The sequence below is a fragment of the Lagenorhynchus albirostris genome, chromosome 2 (genome assembly GCF_949774975.1).
Source record: "Lagenorhynchus albirostris chromosome 2, mLagAlb1.1, whole genome shotgun sequence".
NCBI classification, from domain to species: domain Eukaryota; kingdom Metazoa; phylum Chordata; class Mammalia; order Artiodactyla; family Delphinidae; genus Lagenorhynchus; species Lagenorhynchus albirostris.
The window spans coordinates 17,249,227-17,267,429 of NC_083096.1; the positions used below are offsets into that span (position 1 = coordinate 17,249,227).

The 18,203-nt window shown below is 36.3% G+C and overlaps 1 protein-coding gene across 1 annotated transcript in view; it reads left to right on the top strand.

The window, feature by feature from the left end:
- Positions 1–1,708: 1,708 nt before the first annotated feature.
- Positions 1,709–18,203, top strand: part of LYPLAL1 (lysophospholipase like 1) — a 28,155-nt gene continuing 11,660 nt past the window's right edge. The window contains exons 1-2 of the mRNA XM_060142042.1: positions 1,709–1,827; positions 6,303–6,402. Coding sequence (XP_059998025.1) covers positions 1,734–1,827; positions 6,303–6,402 — 194 coding nt within the window. The 5' untranslated portion in view covers positions 1,709–1,733. The remainder of the gene's footprint in view (positions 1,828–6,302; positions 6,403–18,203) is intronic.

The window sequence follows — 18,203 nt, forward strand, 5'->3', positions numbered from 1 at the left end:
ATGGAAGGCTGGTGTTTAATGGCTCTTAAAGTTCCACTGGGTTGTTTGCTGAATTTTACATGAGGAGTGAGCCACCTGCTGGGACTGAAGCCCTCAGTATTAAAAGATGCCTATGATTAGGCTTTGATATAGAAAGCAATTCCTTTTTTTTTTTTTTTTGGTACTTTAAAAATTGTGATAAAATATACATAACAAAAAATTTACCATTTTAACCATTTTTAAGTGTATAGTTTCAGTGGCATTAAGCACATTCACAATGTTGTATAACCATCACCATTTCCAGAAATTTTTCATCATCCCAAACAGAAACTCTGTACTCATTAAACAACAACTTCCCATCATTCCCCTCCAGCCCCCCGCCCTGGCTTAAAGCCCTTGGTAACCACTATTCTACTCGACTCTGCCTTTAAGAATCTGTCTATTCTAGAGACCACGTACAGGTGGGATCATAAAATATTTGTCTTTTATGTCCAGTTTATTTTCAAGGTTCATCTGTGTTGTAGCATGTATCAGAATTTCATTCCTTTTTAAGGCTGAATAATATTCCATTGTATGTGTATACCACATTTTCTTTTCCATCCACCCATCCATGGACACTTTGGTTGTTTCCACCTTTTAGCTATTGCGAATAATGCTATCAACACTGGTGTGCAAGTATCTGAGGCTGTGCTTCCATTTCTTTTGTATGTATACCTAGAAGGAGCATTGCTAAATCATATGGTAATTCTGTTTAACTTTTTAAGGAACCGCCAAACTTTTCCACAGCTGCTGCACCATTTTACATTCCCCTCAGCAATCTACAAGTTTTCCAACTTCTCCACAAACACTTATTTTGTTTTTTCAATAATGGCCACCTTCAGAAATAGAGACACAGAGGTAGAGAACAAACTATGGACACCAAGGGGGGAAAGTGGGGCGGGGGGGATGAATTGGGAGATTGGGATTGACATAAAACCACTAATATGTATAAAACAGATAACTAATAAGAAAGACCCTGTGGTATAAAAAATAAATAAAATTAAATTTTTAAAAAAATGGCCCCTAGGGCTTCCATGGCGCAGTGGTTGAGAGTCCGCCTGCCGATGCAGGGGACACGGGTTCGTGCCCCGGACCGGGAAGGTCCACATGCCACAGAGCGGCTGGGCCCGTGAGCCATGGCCGCTGAGCCTGCGCGTCCGGAGCCTGTGCTCCGCAACGGGAGAGGCCACAGCAGTGAGAGGCCCGCGTACCGCGAAAAAAAAAAAAAAGGCCCCCTAATAGGTATGAAATGGTACCTCTTTCAATCAGATTATCCTAAGCAAACTATTTTTATAAACTACACGAAGAGTTATTATTACACGGCTGTCTTATCCTGTATATAAAATGCTACAAACATCCTGTGTAAGTCTCACAGAAGAAGGTAAAATATGGTTATTATATGTTAAATTTTAAACATCCTAACACCAATATTTCTCCAAATCAAAAGCAATCCAGAGTTTTCGAACTGCAGTTGAAAATCCTACAGCAAAGAAGTATATCCGTGCCTTACCGAAGGGGTCACCTGTATGATACCAGTCTTGGCAAAACCAAAGCCTCAGTACAGCCTAAACTGCCTCAGACTTGACCCGCAGGCAGGACTGCGCAGCCCCAGTGCGCATGCGCGCCTCGAGGCGCGCTCCCTGCCGGCCTACGTGCGCGGGCCCGCGGAACAGCGTAAGGGCGGGGCTCGTGAATCTCTAGTCGTGGCGGCAGTCATGGCGGCTGCGTCGGGTTCAGTTCGCCTACAACGCTGCGTGGTGTCGCCGGCTGGGAGGCACAGCGCCTCTCTGATCTTCCTGCATGGCTCAGGTGGACTACAGTTTTCCGTCCCGGTTACTGCAGCATGGGAAACGCCCCCCCCCCAACTCGGTTCCCCCAGTGTTGCCCTAGTGGGGGAAGCGCTGGCCCCAGTAGGGCGCGGTGGACTCGGAGAGGGTGACTCTGCCCGCGGTAGCCCCGCGGCTGTGGACACACGGGTCTGGTAACCTGTCCCCGGCCGTCCTTACCCCCCACCCCACCCTTGTCTTCCTTTTGCCTGTCTTGCAGTCACTGGCCCGCTGTTCTGGCCTTTGTGTCCCGTCATTCGGCCAGAGGCCCTCTGTTTACATTCTCTCCATTGCAACCATTGCCACACATTCCCCCACATTCCCCCGCCCCATGTCTCTCCCCCAAATTTAAACAGAGCAAGTTAGAAAGGTAAGTCTTTTGCTAGAGACCAATAACATTATCTAGTACTTTTCAGAGTCAGCTACTAGTGATTGGAATTTTCAACCGCAGTGGATTATTTATCTCCTTTCTGTGAGGGACCATGCCAGGGCTGGAGTGCCTTTCCCCCTTCACTCTTTCCTGCTCCCCCTTCCTTCTCTTTTCCCACCCCCCCTTGTCTTTCAGACCCCAAGATAAAGCACAGAGTCAACTCTGAGTCCCAGGGGTGGTATTCTCCTTCCACCGCCTGCCTTTAGTGATGTGTTTAATTCTGTATAGCGTTTCTTACACTTACCTGTAGTTACTTCTGTCTTCCCCACTTCACTTCTTCCTCAAGAGTAAGGACGCTTGTTTGAATCTTTGCATCCCTAGTGCGGCCCAGGGTAAGTTCTTGGGAAGTGTTTTTTAAAGAAATGAAATGCAGCCTGTGTCCTCAGGGGGCCTACCTAAATTTAAAAACAATTCATTTAGTTTGACTCAGCAGTGGAGATCACAAGAGATCACAAGATGGTGCGTGATTTACTGCCAAGTGAATTGTAAGGAAAAAAACTTTGGATAGGCATTGTTAAGGCTTTTGGAAAATGAAGAGCTTGTTAGATTTGCCAGAGGAAGTGGTCTTTAAACTGGGACTTATGTAGTCTTAAAGAGGACAGTCATTGGATAGTGGAGAGGATTGTAAAGGTACAGGGTGGAGACCTGGAAATGGGCAGTTGTAGGAAATATTCTCATTTTAAAAATGAGTCTGGGTAGATTGAATAGTTTGTCCATGGTCACTTGGCTATTACTGTGAGTGGTGGTGGAATTGGGATTTGAACCCAGATCTCTGACTCCAGAATCAGTGCTCTGGAGAGGTAAGTTGAAAAAACTCTGAATTAGGGTGTATCATTTTGGAAATAGGGACGAAAAAGACCAAAGATGTTTGAAGGGAAAGACTTGACTAATGAAATATACTTAGAAGATGAGGGGTCTAAGATGACAGCAATGCTTATAACTCGGAGACTAATACTAATATTATTTGGGGCTCCAAGGGTGTTTATAAGCACCCAGAAATTCCCCAATACCATAGTCCTTTTAATAAGTAAATAATTTCATAAAAAGTCTGAGACTTCTTTTTTTCCTGGACAGCTTTGCTTAAAGTTCCTATCCTCACTCTTTTTAATTTCAAATTACTGACATTTTAAAATTTGTAACCATATGTCTCTGAAAGCCAAAGTTGTACGTATATATTTTTTCCCTCTGTGCTTTGAACGAAGAGTTTATCCAAAGAATCCTGCCAGTTATGCAAGTATAATGCAGTTCCTGTGTATTTTGAGCTCCAACTTATTGGGAATATGATTTTACATTAGACAATAATATATGTGGTTATGTTATAGGATATGTTTGGCTTCTGGTTAATACAAATGTGGGCAAACCGATTTTAACAGTTTTACCATACTCTTGGAATAAGGTGCTGGCTTTTTAAAGAGCGGACTTTATGAATGGATGGATGCATGTTGTTTTGTAGCATTTAGTTTTGCTTTTCAAGGTTGAAAAAGTGTTTAGAGGCAGATTTTGTTTTTTTAAAAAATCTTGAAAACTTGAGGTTCTCTTCTAGGCTGTGGCAGCCATAGAACATCCTATAGGAATAGAAGTTATATCTAGCCAACTTAATTTGAGTGTTTCCAACTACTAAAATACCAAAAAAGTACCTCCTTCTTTCAGGATGATGAAAACAAATGATAGCTTAATTAGCTTTGCTCAGCTTCTCAGATTAGACAAATTCACTATTATACGCTCCATTAGGACACTGTGGTTCTTCTTTCAGTGGCGTTCACCGTATTTGTAATTACCTAATTTAATGTCTGTATTCCACACTGAGCTCTAAGGTTCACACAGGCCCAAATCATGCATGACTTGCTTTCTCCCCGTAGAGGAAGTCTCAGCAAATTGACTGAGTTGGCTCTTACTAAATTCGCCAGTAACCTCTGTGTTGCTAAATGTAATGGACATTTTTCAGTCATCATTTTATTTGAACTGTCAGCAGCATTCACCTTTCTTCTTGAAACACTCTCCTGGTTCTTTGTATCTTTATATGTATTTTGCACACTCATTCTCCTCTCCCTGGCCATTAATGTTGGGCTTCCTCAAAATTCGGTCCTAGGTTCTCTTTTCTTCTCCCTCTCCATTTTTCTCCTCAGGCTAAATTCCATACAAGCCCACAGATTCTATTTTTATCTCCATTCATGTGACACAAATATGTGTCTCCATTTTAGATCTCCTTTGAGCTCTAGACCTGGTTATCCAACTGCCTAATAGTCATTCATGCATTAATCTATTCATTCAAGAAATATCTATTACATGGCCACTGTGCAAAGCACTGTTCTACACTCTCAGCTCTTAAGAACCTGGATTTTGTCCTCCACCTGGTTGTAGTTTGCTCAACCCTTCGTGTAGGACCTAGAATGCATTACAAAGGGGTACCTCACACTCAGTGTGTATAGACCTGCTGCCTCCTGTGTTTCCTGTCTTGGTGTATATAGCTCCGGCCAAAAACCTTGCCATCACCCTAGAAACCCTTCATAATTGACCCCTCATAACTAATCTGTTGCCAGTTTCTTTTAATTTTATCTCCTAAATATCTCTAGTATCTATTTCTGTATACTCCCCTGCTATCACTGTAGTCTAAGCATCTGTCTTCTGAACAGCAGCCTCCTAACTATCCTTCCACATCTATCTTTGTCCTCCTTCAGGTCTGTCTTCACATAGCTTCCAGAGTAATCCTTAGAAGCATGCCCCCTTTCTGCCCCCAAAAAACCTTCATGGCTTCTCCATGCTCTCAGGCTTTGTCGGGATGTTAGGATCCATCCTGCATTCACTGCTTTTCCTCTCATTTTCTGCTTTTCATTTCTTCAATACCATACTGCTTCCTGTACAGCATTTCAGCATTTGCCATATCCTGTCTGAGATGCTTTTCCCTGTGCACTTCAGTTTTTACCATCCTGTAGATCGCAGTTCAGACCATTCAACGACTATCTACTGGATGCCTAGTTTGTGTCAGCACTGTCCTAGGCATCAGATGAACAAGTAACTCACTGGCTGAAACACAAAATGAACCTTGCCTTGTGGAGTTTATATTCTAGTGAAGTTATCCCTGAATCCTTAACTGGGTCAATTCTGAATCTAATAAACCCTTGAGGTACGAAGTGTCTTACCTTTGCAGTGGTTACATTTGTCTTTCACATTTATTTATATGATTATTCGACTAATGTCTGTTTCTCACAATAAACTATACACTCCATGAGTATAGGAATTCTTTCTCCCCATCACCTTCCCATCACTGCCTCTCTAGCAGTAAGCACGGTGTCTGACACATTAGTAGGTATTCAATAGATACTTTTTTAATTGCTGCCTTAATGAATTGATTGATTAAAAACTAGAGTTGTTAACTTGAAAATTTTCTCTTTAGGACCACATAAAGTAAACCTATAATTCCTTCCATTTTTTTATGGAAATACACATATATTAATTCTTGCATGAGGCTTGGTTGTTTTTCAGCCATGGGATATACAGTCATTATTTTAGATTAAACATTGCCAAAATTAAATTCTCATTTCTTCAGGTAAAAAATAAAAGTATGCTGAATACCCCTTTTGAAGAAATTTGGTTTTTTAACCAAGAAAATTGTTTTAGGTTGTTACAATTACAAAATTTTATAAGCACTTTAGGAATTTACTATTTTTAAGAATAAAAAAAATAAATGACAGTGTTTAAAATCAGATATGGAAAGGATTTCTTTTTTAGAAAAATCAATTGATTTATTTGTTCCTATTGTATCCTTTAAACAAATGAGGAAACTTAAAACTCAAAGTTAAACAGATCTTTAAAGTGAAGTCAGGAGTAAAATAATCAAAATTGTTTCTAACTATTGATGGCTGATCAGTTATTTCCCATTAATAAATCGGTTTCTATACAGTTATTTTTATTTATGAAGATTTTTTATTCTGTGTTCCAGACTCTGTGTGACATGAAAGTTATAGACTGCTTTTAAATACACTATTGTCAAACTGTTTTAACTTAATCTAGATTTTGTGATTCATCAGGTGATTCTGGACAAGGATTGAGAACGTGGATCGAGCAAGTTTTAAATCAAGATTTCACATTCCAACATGTAAAAGTTATTTATCCAACAGCTCCTCCCAGGTATGCAGTAATTTAATTCATTACTCAGTATAACTCTGTGGCATAAAATATATATAAATGTACCAGCTAGATGGTTTTACAGCTTAATTCTATATTTAAAATATTTTAAATTGGGGTTCTTTTTTCCAGAACTTTTTTTTTGTTTTAGCAATTACTCTGTTAGACCAAGTTTTGCTAGGTAATTTATTCTTTGAAAAGCATTCCCTGAAGCTCTTAACTTAAACTTTGTCCCAGGCATGGTTTACAGGACTCTGCTTTCTGTGGCCCTGCAGATTGCTCATCTTTCAAACTCTTTTCCCCTTCATTCACCCCCTAAAGAAACTAATAACTCAAACAAGGATAATCTTTCTAATAATTCAGTTAAACCAGAGTTCATAATCTCTGGAAAAAGGCTTTTGTGGCATTCTTTCTACACGTAGAAGGTTTTAGAAATAATTTTAAGCTTTTTGAATCAGTAAACCAGAATAGGAACATGGAATCAACTACTTAATCCATATTTATACAACCTGTAGATGTGTTTAACAAAATGCACAATCATGGTATAGTTTTGAAGTCACACTGCTTTTTTATGATTATTAAATTAACATCCACATGGTCTTTTAAACTGGGATTTACAAGTTTTTTTGTGTGTGTAAGTGAAATATTGTGCTGAACTATGCAACCCAATCTGACTTCCAATAATCTGTTCTTGATTTGGTCTTATTAGCACACTGTGTGCTTATGCAAATGCTTTGATTTATTTTTCTGAAACTTAGTATTAAGGAGAAGTATTGATAGAAGCAGAACTTCAAGGACCTTTTCATATCTACTGTTAAAAATTTACTTACCTGAGTTGATAGAATTGAAAAAGGTAGAACAATAAAATGGTAATTTTGTTGTAAGATTTAAGATTCAAAGAAAAGTTATTATTTTAATATAATTTTGGAGCAGTTTAGTATTTTGATAGTGAAGATAAAAGACCTAATGGCCAGTGGGTTATTTTTGTGCTGTAAATTGAAGGTCTTTGAAAATGTCCAAAGAGCTTATTATTTACTATTGGATTTTAGGGTGAGTGAAGTTAAGAGGGAGGAAGACAGTGGTATTTCCCATGGGAATGGGAAAGATAAATTCAGTTTTGGCTAAATATAAATGTAATTGGCTGATAAAATTGAATGGAAGATCATTGGAAGCATGATTCTAGGAATTACTATTTTTCGCTTATGAATATCATGTCATCACCAATTATGATGTGAATTCTAGACCAGTGTACCTTATACTTAGGCCACAGATGTTTCTGAGAGTCCAGAAATCTCCATGTGCTCTAAAGCATTATTTGTAGGTGCTGTTGTGATTTAATAAAATATAAAAGCTTTGAAATTTTTTACTGAATTCATAGTAACTTTTTATTATATGTTTTCATAGTCAATAGCTATTTGGACAGATCAACAGACATTTTAGACCATGCTATCAATGGAATATACTATAAGCTACATATATACATTTTAAATTTTTGGCACCAAATTAAAAAAAAGAAGAAACAGCTAAAATTAATTTTAATAGCTTATTTTATTTAACCCTTATATCCAAAATATTATCATTTCAACATGTAATCAATATGAAATTATTAAAATGATATTTTACATTCTTTTGTTCATTTTCGTGTCGTAGAACATTTTAGTTTTTATCCTCAGTTTATCACTATGCATACCTATTTATCTTATTTCTTATTTTCCTTCAGGAAAAATTCCTAGAAAGTGCTCAGAGGTCTTAAAGTCAATTTCTTTTTGTTTAGGGGATTAGCTTTTCCAAATTATTTTCCAAAAATGGAACAATTTGCATTATTTAACTTAGCCTGTTATTAATGTAATGTGGTTAGGTTAAAAAAATAGTAGATTGGGAATTCCCTGGCTTTCCAGTGGTTAGGAATCAGTGCTGTCACTGCCAGGGCTCCAGGTTCGATCCCTGGTTGGGGAACTAAGATCCCACAAGCCACGTGGCACGGCCAAAAAAAAAAAACAAAAGTAGATAGATAGGTAGTTAGATAAATAGGTATAGATGTGTGATTTTTTTTTCTTGTACACTCAAAATTTTTTAAATATTTTTTCTTGATCACAAAATTAATTGTTGCCTTTACAATGACACCTACTTTATAATTTAACAGCCTCTCAAAGAAGACTGAAAAGAAAAATATAGAGTTGTGTCAAAATAAGAACAGACTACTAATTTGTTGATCAATTTTAAGCTTAGTTAACGGGTATGTGCTTTGGAAATATATTTGAAGTCACTTTTATGTTATAGTTGTTAGACATTTTTAATGCCATTTATATTTCAATATATCATAAATTAATAAGAGTGAAGCATATGTAATACATATCTAAGTGACAAATATAGTAATAAATCAAAAATAAATCCACTTGTTATTCCTTGTAATTTGTTTGAATGAAAAATCTGGTATGTACTATACAACGTGGAATCTTTGAGAAACCAGTACTTCAGTTAAAGAGGAGAAGTGAAGACTTTTAGAAATAGGTCATCTAATTCTTAATTAAAATAAAATTATAAGGGCTATTAACGAAGAATATGTCAGTTCTGTGTCTTAATTTTCATGTCGGAAATTAACAGATTTGACTAGATCTCTAAAATCACTTACAATGATTAACTTTTTGGATTTGGGGACCCTTCAGATTTTATCTACTAAAGATAGAGTAAGAACCAGTAGTGTGGGACTTCCCTGGTTGCGTACTGGTTAAGAGTCCACCTGCCAATGCAGGGGACACAGGTTCAAGCCCTGGTCCGGGAAGATCCCACATCCCGCAGAGCAACTAAGCCTGTGCACTACAACCACTGAGCCTGCGCTCTAGAGCCTGTGAGCCACAACTGCTGAGCCCACATGCCACAACTACTGAAACCCACGTGCCTGGAGCCCATGCTCCGCAGTGAAGCCACTGCAATGAGAAGCCCATGCACTGCAACGAAGAGTAGCTCCCGCTCGCCGCACTAGAGAAAGCCTGTGTGCAGCAACAAAGACCCAAGGCAGCCAACAATAGAAATAAAAAATTTAAAAAATTCTAAATAAATAAATAAAATAAAAAGCGAACTGGGTTTATATGAAGTTCAAAACCAAGCTAAACAAAAATCATTTAAAAAAAAAGAACCAGTAGTGTAATACTCATCGTCTTTTTAATTTTTTTTAATTTTATGCCAATATAAAACCGTTCTGATTAATATAACTTTATACGGAACTTTGAAATCAAATTGTATAAGTTCTCTTTAACACTTTTTCATCCTAGGTTCTTTGCATTTGTGTGTAAATTTTAGAATCCACTTACCAATTTTACAAAACACCTGTTTGGATTTTGATTAGAATTGCATGTAATCCATAGCAGGTTTATTTACAGAAAATTGATGTCTTCCAGTCCATGCACATGGTGTGTCACCGTTTATTTAGATCTCTATTCATTTCTCTCTGCAGTGGTTTAGAGTTTTCAGTATAGAGGTCTTTTGCCAAATTTATTCACAAATATTTTATGGTTTTTTGTTATTGTAAATGGAATTTTTTTTAATTTAAATCTCTAATTTGATTGTTACAAGTACATAGAAACATTTTATATTTGTATCTTGTTCTTATATCTTGCTATCTTCCTAAATTCACATTTCTAGTAGTTATTTAGTAGATTCCTTATGATTTTTGTATAAACAATCATATCATCTATGAATAAAGGCAGTGTTACTTTCTCCTTCCCAGTCTTCCTTTTATTTTATTTTATTTTATTGTCTTGCCTTATTGTGCTTGTCTGAACTTCTGATAAAGTGTTTAATAGAATCAGGGAATGCCTTCCTGTGTAATCTTAGAGGGGAAGTGTCCAGTATTTCACCATTAAGTATGATGTTAGTTAATAGGTTTTTTCTTTGCACCTTTTATTAAGGAAATTTATTTCTTTGCCTCATTAGCCGAGAGTTTTCTTTATGAACTAGTTAGATGCTTTTTCTGTATTGTTTTGAGATAATCTTGATTTTTATCTTTCATTTTGTCAACATGGTGAGTTACACTGGTGGACTTTCAAATGTTAAACCAACTATTCATTCCTATTATAAACCCTGCGTGGACATAATGTATTATCCTTTTTATATATAGCTGAATTTGATTTGCTGTTATTTTGTTGAGAAATTTTGTGTCTGTGTTCATGAGGGATATTGATCTGTAGTTTTCTTTAATGTCTTTATAAAGTTTTGTTATCTAGGTCATACTGTCTCTTAAAATGTGTTAGGAAATGTTACCTTCTCTGTTTTCTGAGTTTGTGCTGTTTCTTCCTTCAGTGTTTGATAAAATTCACTAGCAGAATTATCTGGACCTGAAGTTTTCTTCTGTGAAGATTTTGATAATTTCTTTCATATAATGAGAATATTAAGATTTTCTGTTTCTTTTTCTGTCAGTTTTGATCATTTGTGTTTCTCATGGAATTTTTATCTAATTTACAAATTTTATTGGCATAAAGTTGTTTGTGATATTTCCTTTTATTGCCTTTAGAATTTGTGTTGATATCTTTTATTCCATTGCTGATATTAATAATTTGTATATTTTTCTCTTTTTTCTTGCTTTATCTTGCCAAGGGGTTATTAATTTTATTAGTCTTTTCATCAAACCAGCTTTGGCTTTATTAATTTGCTCTCTTATTTGTTTTCTATGTCATTTATATTTGCTCTTACATTTATTAGTTCCTCCTATTTATTACATTAAAGCTCTAAATTTCTCACTAATTACTGCCTTAGCTAATTCCCACTAGTTTTCTCTTTTGTATTTTTAGTATTATTTATATTGAAATATTTTCTAATCTCTCTTATGTTCCCATTATTATTCCTGTGTAACAAACCACCCCAAACAACTTTTATTATGGTGAAACATCTATGGGTTAGAAATTCAGAAAGGGCACAGCACTAATGTCTTGATTCTGTTCTATGATAATTGGGGCCTCTGCTGGGAAAACTTGAAGGCTGGGGATGACTGGGCAACTGCTAGGGACTGGAATCATCTGAAGGTTCACTCATATCTGGCACTTAATACTAGATATTAGCTGGGACCTTCCTTTGGTCTTGTTACTGTGACACCTGCATGAGTTCTCATTATCTGGTGTCTTGGGCTTCCTGGCAGAGTGGAGGCTGAGTTCCAAGAACAAATGCCCTAAGGAGAACCAGAAAGGAGCTGTATTGCCTTTTAAGACATAGTCTTAGAAGTTACATAGTGCTGTTTCCTCAAGAAGAGCATGTGGGATGAAAGATATTGTTCTGGCCAGATATGGAAAACAGAGTTCTGCAAGCTTCTTTAACCCGTAAGTTATTTAGAAATATGTTGTTAATTTCCAAATATTTGGGGCTATTCTCAATCTCTTATTGCTGTTGACTTGTGATTTCATTCTACTGCTGCCAATATTCTGTACAGTTTCAGTCTTCTGATACTCTTTGGCACTTGTATTATGGTCTTGCATAAGGTCTTCTTGGTGACTGTTATTCTATGCCTTTGTGTATAGGGTTCTATAAATGTCAGTGGCTTAAGGTGGCTATAGTATTAGTCAAATTTTATAGTTTCTTAGTAATTCTAAGTCATTCTATTAGTAACGAATGGGTATTAACATCTCCAACTATGATTGTAGGTTGGTCTATTTCTCCCTTTAGTCCTGTCAGTTTTCTCTTCATGGTTTTTAAGCTATATTATGTACATTCCCAGGTAGGATTATTGTCTTCCTCATTAATAGCTACTTGTATATTTTAATGTTCATTTTTATCTCTGGTAATTCCTCAAAGTGTACTTTGTTTAATAATAATGTAGTATATATCAGCTTTTATCTTTACTGTTTATATAGCATATATTTTTCATCTTTTTACTTTTAACACCTATATCATTATATTTAAGGTAGGTTTCTTATAGATAACATATATTTGGGCTTTGTTTTTTCTTTAACGAATCTGTCAGTTTCTATCTTTTAAGTGATTTGTTTAGACCATTTGCATTTACTGTAACTATTGATATGTTTAAATTTATTGCTTTTTGTTACTCTTTTTTCCTTTTCCATCTTTTTTGGATTTAAGAAAATTAATACTCTATTTTCATTTATTCCTTTTTTTCCTGATTGTTCTAGGGATTATAAGATACATATCACACCTTTCACCTGTTTACTTTTTACCACTTTACACAAGATGTTGAAGCCTTACAACCATATAGTTTCCTTTATCCTCCCCACCTTTATGTTTGTTGTATATGTTTTATCAAGGTACATTGAAAACTCTGTCAAACAAAGTTATAATTTTTGCTTTCAAACATGATACATGTTTTAAAGAACTTAAGAAGAGAACAATAGTCTATTATGGTTACCCAGGTGTGGCCTGTTACAACATATCAGTATGTTTTGATTAAATTGTGAATTGCCACTTTGGCTATAAGGTATTCCTTTTCTCAACCCTATTTAATAGATGTTTTTAATCAGCTGAGTGAGGGGCATATTAAATAAAAATCAGCATTTAGTTGCTGTGTTGATTTAAATGGAAAATATTGCTTCATTGTTTTATTATGTTAATTTAGACTATATTTAATTGAAGTGCTCAATAAAGATTTTTATTTTGTGACATACTTTAGCTGTATTTGTAATTAGAGGTTTTCTTGGTTTGGGTTTACTAGTAGAATTTCCATTTAAAAAATAACAGTAATTTTTAACGGGCCATCAGTAATTTATATGATGATACAGTTTCTCGGTGTTTTGAAAAATTCTAAAAGTAATAAGATTCAGTCAGTAGTGCCTCTACTTTTAGATCCACTGTTTTTCCACATGAAGTGCATGTTTATATTTTTCACTTAACATATATTCTGAAACAGGATTAGGCACTCTCGATTTAGGTTTAGTAATGGGTTCATCTTTACTCCATCACTTAGGATTCATACCTGAAGCATGATATTAGGAGATCTCTCTCCTGAGAACAGTGGATCTGTACTATAAGTACACTCCACTGGCAAGGAACCCTCATTAAAAAATGCTATTTTGAAGAAATAGTATACTTCTTTGGTAAGTATTTTAAATGGTACATTTAAATATCTATTAGTATGTAAAAGCTTATTTTCTTAGAAACATGTTCTTTTTAAAAAAAACAAACAAAAGAAAATTTTGACCTTTTTCTGGAAATCACAGAATGGATATTACAAGAATTAAAGTCAAAAGATATTCAGAGCAAAATAAAATAATTTTAGGTATTCTGCTGACAAAAATTATTCCCAAATCACAAATGATTATTGGCATTCATCATTCAACAAATACTTATTCTTGGCACTGGGGGTATCACTGTGGAAAAGAGCATTACAAGGAGAGGGAATGTCAGGTGCTAAGTCCCTGGATCAGTAGTGAGGTGGTCCTGAAGAAAAATGAGGGAAATGTGACTGGAACCTAGTGAATGTTGGGGGAAGAGCAGTGAAATGAGCACAGAGAGGAAGCCGATGGAACCCGATGATGTTATCTGAAAGGTTATGAATGACCTTTCGATTTTATGACTTATAGGGAACAAAATTTGGTGTCAAGCTGAAATGTCAACTCTTTATTTTTTTAGACCTTGGACATTCATTCCCGCTTAATATTTTACCAGTGTATAATGGTTTGATTGATTGATTGAGGAGCCACACGGATGTTCTTTGCCAAACATATTTATTTATGGTGGTAGTGTCTGAGCTGTTTTATACCAGCTAATAAAGTGGTTTATTTGAGGAAGAAGGTGCATGAGTGTAATATATGTGCCAGTTTATTTACCTGCTTTAAAAGACAGTCTTACTTTCATGCTTTATTGAAAGGTTTTTCTAACATCTTAGGAGAATTATGCATTCTTGATGGTTTTATTAACAAAAAAAGTTCAAAATTATTCTTTGTCTCATCACATTTTTCCTATTATCTCCTTTGAACAGAATTAATTTTCTTAGAGAACTGAGAGAACAAAAGGCTACTATATTAGTAAAACTTATATTCTATGGAGCATCTATCTCTAATTAAGTAAGGTACTGTCAAAGACAAAAAGTTAAGTGAATGTCATTTTTTTTCTATTAATGGCTGAGTTCCCAGAATGATTCATATTTTAGCCTATGATATCATCCTTATTTAAGTGCTTCGACAGGCAAATAAACCCTTAGAGAAACAGAAGAAAATGAAAAGGGAAGTAGAAACAAGTCAAAAAAGTACCAGTCTAATTCAGGCTTTAGTATGAGTGTTGTATATTGTTTTCATTCAGAAGATCACTGTGATTTAAGTGACAATTTCAATAGTTTGAGAATTCTTTTTCTCTAACAGTGACATAAATGCTATATGGAAAGCACCTGCTTTCATTTTCAGAGTACTTTAAGAAAGTTAATCCTGAGAAGGGATTCTGGGAGGTGGGAGAGTAGAATGCTTTCTGTCTTCTCTCCCTTTCTGATTCCAATTTATCTACCTCTCTTGAGCCAAGCAGCTTCTGAAGTCAGAAGGCCTACAGGAATGAGGGAGAATTTAGGCTCTGTGGGGGTCCCCATAGAGAGCTGGCGCAGGATTTTATCTTTGCTGCACCCAGTGTACCCACTTAGAGCCTGGGGAACGAGGCAGGAGAAGCCTTAGGTAAGGCCCAGAATGTGGCTGATCCTGGGAAGAGCACAGTCTGCAGAAATCTTCCCACCTCCCAGATTCATGTCATAAAATGTTAATTCCCACAAGGACCTTTTTTTTGGTTGTGTTGGGTCTTCGTTGCTGTGCACAGGTTTTCTCTAATTGTGGCGAGCGGGGGCTACTCTTCATTGCAGTGGCTTCTCTTGTTGCAGAGCACAGGCTCTAGGTGTGCGGGCTTCAGTAGTTGTGGCTCGTGGCCTCTAGGGTGCAGGCTCAGTAGTTGTAGCACACGGGCTTAGTTGCTCCACGGCATGTGGGATCTTCCCGGACCAGGGATCGAACCCATGTCCCCTGCATTGGCAGGCACATTCTTAACCACTGCGCCACCAGGGAAGTCCTGAAATCCCACAAGGACTTTTAAGGGGAATTATTTAAGAATTTACTAAATATTTGATTAATTTCTTAGATAAAGAAGATTAGATATCTGAGAATAGGCAGGACAAGTCTGGAAGACATGTGGTAATGATGGTAGGGAGAGGTGGCCCACCTGACTCCACCTCAGAACATATTCTAAAAGCACTGTAAATACAGTCGACATGATCCTAACACAGGAGTAGATAAACAGATCAGTGGAACAAAATAGAGCCTTTCCCAACCAGAATTTTCCACCTGAATCACAGAACACACAAAATGACTTGTCATTTTCTTGATTTTTGCCTAGGATAGAACAGAACTAGTACCAATCTAGATGCTTTGGAGAGAAGCCCATTCATTATAGACAGTAAATGTTATTAGGTATTAGGGTTTAATTCTCTTATTTACCTAGGTTGACACAGACTAGATAATTCAGAACTATAATATGGCAAAGGTAGAATTTCACCTTTATGAGAAAAGTTTTTGGTTTTTTGTAGTAGTGCAGACACAACTGGCTATCCATTTGGGAGAAAATGAATTTGAACCCTTAGGTCACTTCATGTATGAAGTAAATTCCAGAAAAATTCAAAACTTAAATGTAAGAATGAAAACAAAAATCTTAGAAGGGGGCTTCCCTGGTGGCACAGTGGTTGAGAGTCCGCCTCCCGATGCAGGGGACACGGGTTTGTGCCCCGGTCCCAGAAGATCCCACATGCCACGGAGCGGCTGGTCCCGTGAGCCATGGCCGCTGAGCCTGCGCGTCTCCGCAACGGGAGAGGCCACAACAGTGAGAGGCCCGCGTACCACCAAAAAAAAAAAAAACCTTAGAAGAAAATCTTGGATTCTATATGTAAAAATGTATGGACTGAGAATACCTTAAATAAATCAGAAGACCCAGAAATTTAGTTTAATACAAAAAAAATGGACAGATTATATCAATTGTAAAAGTCTTTTATTTGGCTTTTTAAAAAAGATAGATACTTTAAATACATTACGTCAATATACAGAAATTGATTTGAAAAAAATACTTGAAATACAAATGAAAAATATTAATGGCAATAATACACAGATGCGGTTCTAAACTAATAAAAAAATCAAAACCCCAATAGAATAAAATAGCCAACGTTATGAATAAGTAATTCCTTTATGTGGAGTTCTGGAAAGGCAGCACTAATCTATAGTGATAGAAATCAGTCAGCGGTTTCCTGGGAAGTGAATGGAACTTGCTTGTAAGTGGGCATGATGGAATCTTCTGAAGTAAAGTAAATGTTCTGTATCATAATGGAAATACATTGTCAAAGGTCTTTGAACTTTGTATTTAAAATGTGTGCATTTATATATGTAAACTATACCTCAGTAAAGTTGATTTTAAAACCATAGTTGATACCCTTCAATGGTAATATTTTAAAGTATGTTAGTACCTATTGTAATTAGGGTAGGGCTGTTGGGCAAAAGGATGTTCTCCGACCTTTCTTGTAGAAAGGTGAATTTTTATAGCCTTTGTGGAAGCAACTTTGAAACATCTATTAAGGTAAAAATCATACCTCTCCATCCAGTGGTCCTATTTCACAGACTCTGTTCCATAGGAATAAAAGTCCCAGTATGTAAAAACATGTACGTGAATATGTTTGATGCAGAATTGTTCTTAGTGGCTAAAACCTGGGTACCAAATAAATGCCCATTAGTAGGTGAAGGGCAGATTAAATTGTGGAACATCTTTATTATATTATATAGCTATTTAAAAGGATAGGTAAGAGCTATATCAGATGAAAGGATTTCCATGAGGTATTGTTAAAGGAGAAAAGTATGACACACATAAGAAAACCAAATAGGCTTATTTCATTTTTGAAAAGCAAATGCTCTAAAAACTATAATGTAAAGAAACATGTTTTAATGTATGTGCAAAGAAAAACATTCCAGATCATTAACATAGTTTACCTAATGTGAAGGGCAGGATGTACAATGGGGTGGGAGAGGAGAGGAGGAATGGAGAGTTGAGCAAAAAAATAAAAAGGACTTAATTGGAAGACATCAAAACAATACACACACAGACAAAATAGCCTGTATTTGCAAGATTTCATGCATGTGCATAAACTAGGAGAAAATGTTAGGGTTTTATGTACTGACTTACAGAGATATTTGTAATATACATTCAAATTTTAGAAAGTATGTTACCAAGTAAAGTTTATAACACGATTATATTTTAGTAAATACGAGGTTCTCTGAAGATGAGTTCTTGTTAAATCTGAGTCAGAGCAACTGCCTTGTTTCCAGATTTCTTTCACTTTCTCTGAGAAAGTTTCCAAAATATTTCTCTTGACTTTTAGGCTCCTTAAGTGGATATCCGTTTATTTTAGAGTGTTAAGACCAATACAGAACAACAGTTGTGTAGTTCTCCTATTCCCTTCAGCACCACCCTTTGGTCCTAACAGTTGGATGTTTCTGATGGTCAGATCTGCACAGACTGCAGAGTCCTTTTGCTACAGTGGTTGAGAGAATGAGAATTGAATAGTTCTACCTCCTTGGGTTTGCCAGGATTCCACTTGGTTTTTCACTAAAGAAAATGCAAAGAAGCACATTCAGATCTCAGCTGGTGTCTTTCAGCCCTCCATTTTTTTGTTCTGGCTGTACATTTTATGCTTTTATTTCACTGACTCTGGAGGGTGAGTATATGTAGCTAAATTTGAGATGGGGCAAAGCAGTAGAGGTGTTGGTCTAGGAGAAACCCTGCATCTGTGGTCATCACTGGTTTAGATTTCTTTCAAATTATAATGTATACTTTTGTCACTGTTGGTGTTTTCTGTG